Below are 10,917 nucleotides of genomic sequence, written 5' to 3' on the forward strand. Positions count from 1 at the left end.
ATATATATGCATACCAGTTTTACTTTCCATGTAATTCTGGGAAGTAATGTCTTCTAACAAACAGAACAAAATACACCCAGGAAACTGAAACACTTTACTTTGCCCACACTGAGAGATTATAGCACCCCTCACCTCACCCTTCTTTTTCCAATTTTTATTTTTTTTAATTTTTAATTTTATAAATTTTATTCTTGGGTTTCATTTTGGCTTTGTTTTTTTGGTGGGGACTTCCAACAGTTCTGGATTTTCCTAAGATGCATCTTGCCTGGGTCTTGGTTGATATTTTGGACTCTGTACATTCCTCAACCACTGCTCAATAGAATGAAAAGAAGGAGGAACTCCCAACAAAGAAAAGAGCCAGAGACAATGGTCTCTGCTGCAGAACTAATGGATATAAGCCAGATGTCAGAGATAGACTTCAGGGTAGCAATTATGAAGTCAATAGCTAGGCTTGAGAAAACCATTAGCAAAAACATAGAATTTCTAAGGGCAGAGTAAAAGCTAATCTGGTGGAACTTAAAAATGCTGTGAATGAGATTCAGTCTAAACTGGATACTCTAACAACCAAGGTAAATGAGGCAGAAAAATTAATTAGTGATCTAGAAGATAAGGTGATAAAAAGGAAGGAAACTGAGGAGGCTAGGGATAAGCAACCAGTAGCACATTGGAATAGACATAGGGAGATCAATGGTGCTATGAAATATCCCAATGTCAGATTTATTGGGAACCCTCAAGGGGTGAAGAAAGAGAGAGAAAGAGAGAGAGAGAGGATTAGAAGATATATTTGAGCAAATCATAGCTGAGAACTTCTTTAATCTGGGGAAGGAAACAAGCACTTATATACAAGAGGCAGAGAGGACCCCTCCCAAGATCAATAAAGATAGACCATCACCATGGCATATAATAGTAAAGCTCCAATCTAAGAGCCAAGGAAGCTATCCAGAGAGGGGCTAGGGGGAAGAGAGTTCTTACCTATGGAGGGAGGAATATCAGAATAATGTCAGACCTGTCCACAGAGACCTGGCAAGCCAAAAAGGGCTGGAAAGACATATTCAGGGTACTAAATGAGAAGAATATCCAGCCAAGAATACTTTATGCAGCAAGGTTCTCATTCAGAATTGATGGAGACAAGGAACTTCCAGGACTGGCAGGAAATGAAAGAATATGTGACTACCAAGACAGCCCTGCAAGAAATACTAAGGGGGATTCTATAAAAGAAGAAAGTCCCTAAGAATAATATAAACCAGAAATTTACAGAGATAATCTATAGAAAGAGGGACTGTTCAGACAATAATATGGCAACAAATCCATATCTTTCAGCAGTTACTCTCAATGCAAACATCCTAAAAGGTCCCATGACATGGCATTGGGTTGCAGATTGGATACAAAGACAGGACTCATCCATATGCTGTCTAAAAGATACTCATTTTGAAACTAAAGACACCTCCAGACTGAAAGTGAGGGGATAGAGAACAATGTAACATGCTAATGGGCCTCAAAAAAAAAAAAAGCTGGGGTAGCAATTCTCATACCAGACAAATTAGATTTTAAACCAAAGGCTGTATTAAGAGATGTAGAGGAACATTATATCATACTGAAGGTGTATCCAAAAATAAAATCTAACAATTGTAAATATCTATGCTCCCAACATGGGAGCAGCCAACTACATAAGTCAACTATTAACCAAAATAAAGAATCATATCGACAACAATACATTAATAGTAGGAGATCTTAACACTCCACTCTCAGCATTGGGCAGGTCATCTAAGCAGAAGATCAAAAAGAAATAAGTGCTGTGAATGACACATTGGACCAGGTAGACTTCATAGATATATACAGAACATTCTACCCTAAAACAATAGAATACTCATTCTCAAATGCACACAGAACTTTCTCCAGAATAGAACTCATACTGAGTTACAAATCAGGTCTCAATACCAAAAGATTGAGATTATTCCTGCACATTATCAGACCACAATGCCTTGAAACTGGAACCGAATTACAAGAAAAAATTTGGAAGGAATTCAAACATATGGAAGTTAAAGAGTATCCTGCTAAAGAACGATTGGGTCAACCACGAAATTAAAGAAGAATTAAGTAATTCATGGAAACTAATAAGAATGAAAACACTTCAGTCCAAACCCTATGGGACACTCCAAAGGTGATCGTAAGGGGGAAATACATAGCCATTCAAGCCTCTCTCATAAAATTAGAAAAATTCAAAATGCACAAGCTAAGCTTACATATAAGGGAGATGGAGATAGAACAACAAATAAAACATAAACCAAGCAGAACATGAGAAATAAGAAAGATAATATTATATGTTTTACTTCAAACCTCAAAAATAAATTAGAAAAATCAAAAGCAGAAAGAACATGTATCTTATTAACTCATATTTATCCTCTTTCTGTTTCTCTACTTCTGATTGTTTATGATTTCATATTACATCATATTCTTTATGTTTAGATATATTATTTTAAGATTTGTGTTTTAAGGTAGATTGCTTGGTAACAAAATATTTTATTATTCCCTTTATCTGAAAATATATCAATTTTCCCTTAAGTCCAGAAGAATATATTTACTGGCTACAGAAATCTCTTTACTTTGCCTCTTCAAAACTTTCATACCAATTTTTTCTGGTCTCAACATTTTCATGAGCATTCTGCTGTCATTTAAATATTTTCCCCCAATAGGTAATATATTGGTTTCAGTTGGATGCATCAGTTGTTTATGTTTTTGTATCTGTTTTTGCTTTTTGGAGTGTTAATTAAGATATCCCTTGATGCAGATTTTGTGTAGAATTTATCCTGTTTGTGGTTTTCCAAGTTTTGAATCTGAGCTTTTATAGGTTTTTGTTGTTGTCAATTTGAGGAAACTCGCAGCCTTACTCTTTTTTAGTTGTCCTCTCCTTCAAAGATTTAATGACTTTGAATGTTGACCTTTTTGAATTGAATGTTAGACCTTTGTCATTCATTAAATTATTTTACATTCAAATTCACTCATTTCTCCTTTTATCTTCCCATTCCAGTGTGGATTCCATCCCTTTATACTTTCAAAAAAATAATTATTGTAATTTTTAGTTCTTAACTTTTTTTTTGAGAGAGAGAAAGCTTGCAAGCAGGGGGTGGGGAAGGGCAGAGGGAGGGAAAGAGAAAGAATGTTACGCAGGCTCCATGTCCAACATGGGTCTTGATCTCACAAACCCTGAATCATGACCTGAAATCAAGAGTAACAGGCTTAACAGACCAAGCTACCAGGTGTCTTTTAGTTCTTAAATTTTTATGTTATTTTTATCATCTATAGATCTTTGGAACATTTTTTATTGCAGAGGGTTTCTTGTTTCAAGCATATTTATAATTGGTTGTTCAATCATTTTTGTGATGACTGAGTTAAATGCTTTGTCACTTAATTCTAACATTTCTGTCATTTTATTGTTTACAACTCTTCATTGTTGCTTCTAGTTTTGAGATTTTCATTGTTATTGCTGCTAGAGGTGAGTTTTGCATTTAAAACTGGACATTTGAATTACAATAATATAAGATAATGTATCTTATGTAGATCTTGTGTTTTAGCAGAACTCCTTTGATATTGATCTTATGGGTGAAATGTCAGGGCTACCTTGTTCTTGATAGTTGAAAATAGAAACCCTCATTCCCCTTTGATTTCTATGCACATCTGGATAGAGGTGGAAGGTGATGCTTATTAATACTGGGAGGGAAGTTTCAGGCAGTATATATTATAAATATGGTCATAATGCTATTACTTAATTGAAAGTGTTATTGTGGGGTAGAAATGGGACTGAGTATACCATTCAATGTATTCAAAGGACGGCCCGACACATATTTTCTTTTGACAGATATAACTATGTACTTCAGTGATAAGTCCAGGTTAGAGATCAAATTTTCTCAGGATTCCTAAAATTCAATCTATTCATTTTATAATGGAAAGAACTAGGGCCAGAGAGTGAAAGGAAATGTACTAATTTAAGCACATTGATTGTATTGCTTATTGAAAAAATGGTATGTTTGGGTCTGTTTCAATTATACCATCCTGATTCCGTGTTTCTCTTCAATTTATATCAAGTTTTTATACATTTTAATAGTGTCAAAATTAGGACATTGGAGAAAGGTTTAGAGAAATTATTATATCTGTATCACAAAAGTTCAAGTTTAAGAAATATTTTAAATTGAAGCTCATTTTCCAAACTTGTAAAAAACAATACAGAAAGTGCTATAACTATAGGTGATAAACAAAACTAATTAAAAACAAATTTCTTTGCACACTCAAAAATATATGCAAGTTTAATATTCAGCTTGTTATGTAATTTAGAACATATAAATTCATTCCCTCTTGATTAAAATCTACCATTAAATAATGTGTACTGGACTCTATCTTCTATTTGTCCTACTTGAAAGGTCTGGTAGATTATTTCCAATGAGCTGGGAAAAGACAACAGCCCAAAAGCAAGAGTGTGAGGTGTCAGATATTCATGCTGGGGGAAATGCCACTGATTACTTCCTGTTAATAAGTTTTCATACAGAAATACAGTCATAGTCCTTTAGGGAATCTTGCTTGTCTTTAAGTCCAGAGATTTCCCTAAGGGTGATATATAGCAAACTGAAAAAGTATTTTATTCTCTTTGAAAATACAAGAGGAAGACTTTAGATGAGATGATTGTCATTAATATCTCCCTCATTCTATGGACAACAGAAGATCTATCAAGAGAAAGAAGACATTGGGAATCAACAGAACCCTAGAATTTTGAATCAAGCAGGTAAGCATGAACAACAGGGATTCATAAATTTGTAGGAAAATAAATGCGTAAAAAAGCTCCATGGGCTATATATGACCAGAAAGGTACAAAGATGCCTTTTTCTATGAAAAAGTGGATTTTGAACAAGTAGCTGATACATGCAAGAAGCATGATATATGTATATATACATTTTCTTTGAAGTCTATAATTTAATTGCTTCAAGATTTCCCCCTCAAAATGATCTGAATTAGACAGGAGGCCACTGTAGTAAGGGTCCTGGGCTTTGTCTACACAGCACTATCTATGAGGCATTATGTTTGATCCAGTCTCTGTAAAAATGATTATCCCAATGGACATCGCTAAGAATTAAAGGTATGTATTGTCTTCTTAACATGGGCACGAAACTAAATTTAAATAATATTTATAATAACACAAAGAAAACCTCATTAAGCATCCTCACAATGTAATCTTAAATCTTAAAAAAATGACACTGGCAGTTCAATTATATTGCATAGAGAATAAAAACATGGTAACTTGAAGCAAATCTACATAGCAAAGAGAGACATCTCTTTTACTTTTTATGTTTTGAAAAGGATCAAATTTTTAAATCTCTTTAAGTCTGTTTTAGCTTTTACAATATGGTAATAACACCAGTACTTAATGGAGTATGTTGATGTGGGGTGCAAATGGGATCAAACTATAATATTCAAAGTAATTAATATAGTGCCTGGCACACTCTTGAATTTGATTAATTTATTATGTACTATAAAGCAATAAACCTGTTGAGAGATGGAAGTTTCTCTAGAAATATAAATTCAATCTTTCCATTTTGTTGTGGAAAAAACTAGGACCAGAGAGTAAAAACAAGTGTCCTCAATAAGAAAATAAGTTTATTACAGGGCTTTTTGGAAAAAATGTCTTCTTTGGTCCTGTGTCAATTATACTATCCTGACTTCATGCTTTCCTTTAACTCTTGTCAATTTTATTTCATTTTTAGTCATTGCAATATGAGTGACAAACAGAACATTGAAAGAAGCATTAGGAAAAAAAAATTGTCTACATCACAAAAACCCAGATTCTAACAGTGTCCTCGGAGAAGATAGTTACAGGGAATAGTCTTTAAAAAAACGTGCAAAGTTCTGACTTTAAGGGAAATTCCAAAATAGAGTTCCAAAAGACACTGTATCTTCTTGCAGATTTTGGAAACATTTTCTAATCTCTTACTCAATAGTGCAGGCTGCCTGGCAAAGAGTCAGTCTATTAACATTACAGTGAGAATCTTCAAGTTTCACTGCTTCCTTAATTTCCAAACACTAGAGCAGACACTTGACTCCTTCAATCTCAGTTTTTTACCTGCTTCAAGGAAATCATCCATGAGAGATATCAGTTTAAAGTAGTCTTTACATCAAATTCTACAGTTATGATATATGCGGTCACCATATATTCATGATATGCCTCAGCAAAATAAAAAATAAATTAAAAACATAGTAATCCTTACATGAGGGGATGAATAACTAAATGCCTTGATAGCCTTCTTGGTTTGAATTATAAGTCAATTTTTTAACATTCATATTGATGCCACACTTGTAATATGAGCCTTCTAAGAGAACTACTCTCTTCTCTGGAATAGTTGTTTATTCCTCTTTCAAGAACCTGAGAAGGCTTGAGATATCAGAATTCAAGTGAGATCTTCTTTCTTCTTTTAAAAATAGTGACAAATAGACCTTTTGTGGAAAATGAAAAATGGTCTACACCTACATTTCCTGTATATTAATAAAAAGATTGAAGCTTTTTCCATTTAATTATTCTGTATAGCTTTTATAAAATATTTCCTACATTTCAATTTTCCTCAGATACTAAATAACTTATGATTGAAGGAAACAGTTCTGCCATTGATGCTATTCCTCATTGCCCTGTTTCTATTTATCATATTCACTTTTATCTCAACCACTTTTCTATAAAATTTGCTTCTTTGCTGACCCTAAAAACATCGGATATACAACCTGGGAATGAATGTGTGTGCAAGATTGGATGAGCGTGCATAAACATACTTGGGTGAGTAGAGGTAGAACAGCCAGTGGTAGGAAAGTTGGCCCTTTCCCCAATATTCCATATCCTTCTCCCTCTTTTCATTTCTAATTAGTATGACTTTTTTCATGTCAATGATATAAGTCCATATTTATTAATTTTCTGTTTATATTTTGCATCTCCTTTCTATCATAAATTTCGTTTTTATTCTTTAGTGTGTTCAATCACAAAATTAAATGAAAAATATTATTTACTTCTTGTGGATAAAAGTAATGTGTATAAAAAAACACTTTTACAGAAATTTTAAGTGATTATCTTCTATTTTTGGAAATGATTTGAAAATTTATTTGGTGTACTAAAGATTTTATTTAGAATCTTGAGCTAATAATTCAGGATATATTTTATAAAGATACATGTTTCATCATAAATATACCAAGGACTCATTAATGAAAGACTGTTCCTATTCTTTCTTCCTATTCTTCCTAATCTACTCATTAACAAACGTCAAATTCAGACACAAACTAGGAGTGGCATAGTGCATCAGAAAGAATGATTACACAACATTTGCAGCAACATGGACAGGACTGGAGGAGTTTATGCTAAGTGAAATAAGTCAAGCAGAGAAAGGCAATCATCATACAATATCACTCATTTATGGAACATAAGAAATAGGAAGATTGGTAGGAGAAGGAAGGGAAGAATGAAGGGGGGGTAAACAGAAGGGGGAATGAACCATGAGAGATTGTGGACTCTGGGACACAAATTGAGGGCTTCAGAGGGGAGGGGGGTGGGGGATTGGGTTGGGCCAGTGATGGGTATTAAGGAGGGCACATATTGCATGGTGCACTGGGTGTTATATGCAAGTAATGAATCATGGAACATTACATCAAAAACTAGGGATGTACTGTATGGTGACTAATATAAAAAAATAAAAATTATAAAAAATATTTTTTAAAAAGCAGTGACATAATGAAGAAGTTATAAATCCTACCATGCATGTAAGGAGAGTAAAAATGTGCATGACTTATAAACCCAAAGTAGATGCATTCTTAAATAAAAATATTCCTGGCAAGGAGAAAGACCTAACAGGAACCCGAAGTTGTGTCTTTTCTCTTTTTTTCCCCTATAGAGTGGAAAACATGACCAACCATTCAGCAGGGATGGAATTCTTCCTCGTGGCATTCTCAGACACCAGAGAGCTGCAGGTTTTACATGGCTTTCTGTTTTTGCTTATTTATCTGGTGACTCTTATGGGGAATCTTCTCATTATTGTCCTGATCACTCTGGATCAGTGTCTTCACACCCCCATGTACTTCTTCCTGAAGAACTTAGCAGTTTTTGATGCCTGCCTCATTTCCATCACACTTCCAAAATTTATCCTGAACTCTTTATCCCACAGAAATATCATTTCATTCTCAGAATGCATGTTACAGGTGTTGCTCGTGATCCACTTTGCAGTATCTGAGCTTTTCCTTCTAACTGTCATGTCCTATGACCGCTATGTGGCCATCTGTCACCCACTGCATTATGATGTCATCATGAACAGGAGAGTCTGTGTGAGCATGACAGCTGCATCCTGGTTTCTTGGGAGTATCTTTGGAGTCTTCTACTCAGCCGGCACTTTCTCTTTATCTTTCTGTGGCTCCAGAAAAGTTCCTCAGTTTTTCTGTGATGTCCCCTCCCTACTGAAGATCTCTTGCTCAAAGTCTCATGTCACCATTGATATTAGTGAGGCTATTGGGGTTATGTATGCACTTTTCAGTTTGTTGTACATTGGATTTTCATACATTTGCATTTTCAATACAGTGCTGAGAATGCCATCATTACAAGGGTGCTCAAAAGCCTTTTCCACTTGTACACCCCATCTCATAGTTGTCACAACATTTATTGTGACAGGCATCATTGCTTATCTGAAGCCAGTCCCTGATTCCCCACATCTTGTGGATTTTTTGGTGTCTGTGTTCTATTCTGTGTTGCCTGCATCTTTGAACCCCATAATATACAGCCTAAGGAACAAGGAAATCAAGGCAGCTGTGAGGAGGTTTCTATGGAAACTAAGTCATTATACATTCTATGGAGAAAAACAGTAGAACTAGAATTTATAAAGCTAAATTCCATGGTTTAAAAAATATATATCTTACAATCTAGGATGAATATCAATATCCTATATAATAAAATATTCACTTCATTTAAACGTGCTAGGATAAAGTTGACATGATTATGCTTATTAATAAGTATTCATTATTATAGAACCTCCAAGAATAGCATATGAATTACCTAGTATTTGTGCATATAAATTGTTTCAGAAACACTATGACAGTTTTTCAAATGGTTTACTGAACATTTCCATGTACTCCTTTTTTTAAAAATCTGGAATATATTACTTTACATGGCATAAAGGGATTCAGTAGATGTAATTCAATTAAGGAGCGTGAGATGGGGTGATATTCTAGACTGTCCAAGGGGCCCTAATCTAATCACGAAAGTGGAGTATTTCAAGACATCGTTAGAGGGAGATCTGTCTATGGAAGTGTGGTCTTCCATTGTTGGCTTTGTAGATGGAAGGGGCCAATATATAGACAGAGGCAGCCTATGGGGATGGGTAAATGCAGGAACAGATAGTTCACGGGAGACCCAAGAAAAGAGTGCAGCCATACCAGCCACATCCTCATTTTAGCCTAGTGTGATTGGTGTTGGATTTCTAAATTACAACTTTAAAACATAACATGTTATTAAGTCATAAGATTTGTAAAAAACTGCTACAAAAGCAATAGAAATTTAACAAAAGCATTAAATACTTGTCTTCTTAAATATCTCTTAAATGAGAATTTCCTTAGAATAGGAATGCAGACTGAAACTGAAGCTCTTAGTTAAAGGTAAAAAAAAAATTATGAAAAGAAAAAATACATCAAAATGCTTAAAATTTTGCAAAATAATTTAGATTGTATTACTCCATTCATTATCTTTATCCACTAGATTGCATATACTATCATTTTTATTTTATATGGAAAATATTTATCCATTATAAATAATAATAATAAATAAATAAATAAATAAATAAAATTAGATATTTTAATACTTATTGTTAGCATTTTTAATATCTTATTAAATTTTGACTTAATTTTCATTACATCTTAAATTAGTTTACAACATTTAATTACTTATGTTTCTTCCACTAGTAACATGTTTTTTTTTTTAATAATGATTTTTTATTATATTATGTTAGTCACCATACAGTACATCCCCGGTTTTCAATGTAAGGCTCAATGATTCATTAGTTGTGTATAACACCCAGTGCACCATGCAACATGTTTAATTCCTATGTGGTATTTGTCATTGAGACTCAATATACAATGATTATCTACTGCCAACTGTAGAGCTAACTGTAGAGGGAGGGCTGAAGCCCAGTGTGTTGGGAAAAGCTAGCAGAATATGGTGGGATGCACTGCACCGTGGGTGCCAAGAACAAGGTGGTTGCCCAGCACTTCAAGATGATCAACAAAAACCAGAAAGACAGCAAGAATGTGGCACAGGTGGTGAAGTTGCTCCTTTTGGGTGCTGAGGAGTCAGGAAAGAGCACCACTTTCAAGCAGATGAAGATCATCCATGAGGACAGCTACTTGGAAGAAGAATGCTGGCAGTACCATGCAGTCCTCTGCAGCAACACCATCCAGTCCATCATGGCCATTGTCAAAGCTATGGGCAATCTGCAGATTAACTTCACCAACCCCTCCTGCATAGACGAGGCTAGGGACTAACTAGGCAAGCAGCTACATCCAGAATAAGTCTGAGGACCTGAACAAGGTCAAGGATACCAAAGAAATCTACACACACCTCACCTGCACCATCAACACCAAGAACATGCAGTTGATGTCTGATGTTTCCACCAAATTCACCATCACAAACAACCTGAAGGACTGCAGCCTCTTCTGAGGGGCAGCGAGGTCTTGAAGGATGAGCCATCACCAACTCAGCTCCCCACACTCCCTGAGGAAAATGGGGGCAATAGGATCAGACTCCCCAGTTTCCCCCCAACACCCATTGGCCACTTTCCCCCTTTCTTCTCTCTGTTCTTGGGACCCCAACCCCTCTCTCAGCTCCAGAAACTCAGGAGAGGAGCTGACACAAACCTCCCT

General features: G+C 35.0%; 2 protein-coding genes across 2 annotated transcripts; both read left to right on the plus strand.

The window, feature by feature from the left end:
• The first annotated feature begins 7,920 nt into the window (after window positions 1-7,920).
• Window positions 7,921-8,871, plus strand: LOC103680606 (olfactory receptor 14A2-like). The gene has a single exon (XM_008710104.2). The coding sequence runs from the start codon at window positions 7,921-7,923 to the stop codon at window positions 8,869-8,871; it is 951 nt and encodes a 316-aa protein (XP_008708326.2).
• Window positions 8,872-10,221: 1,350 nt separating this feature from the next.
• On the plus strand, window positions 10,222-10,539 carry LOC121100818 (guanine nucleotide-binding protein G(i) subunit alpha-2-like). The gene has a single exon (XM_040622733.1). The coding sequence runs from the start codon at window positions 10,222-10,224 to the stop codon at window positions 10,537-10,539; it is 318 nt and encodes a 105-aa protein (XP_040478667.1).
• Window positions 10,540-10,917: the final 378 nt, after the last annotated feature.

Source organism: Ursus maritimus, unplaced genomic scaffold (genome assembly GCF_017311325.1).
Source record: "Ursus maritimus isolate PB19 unplaced genomic scaffold, ASM1731132v1 scaffold_5, whole genome shotgun sequence".
NCBI lineage: Eukaryota > Metazoa > Chordata > Mammalia > Carnivora > Ursidae > Ursus > Ursus maritimus.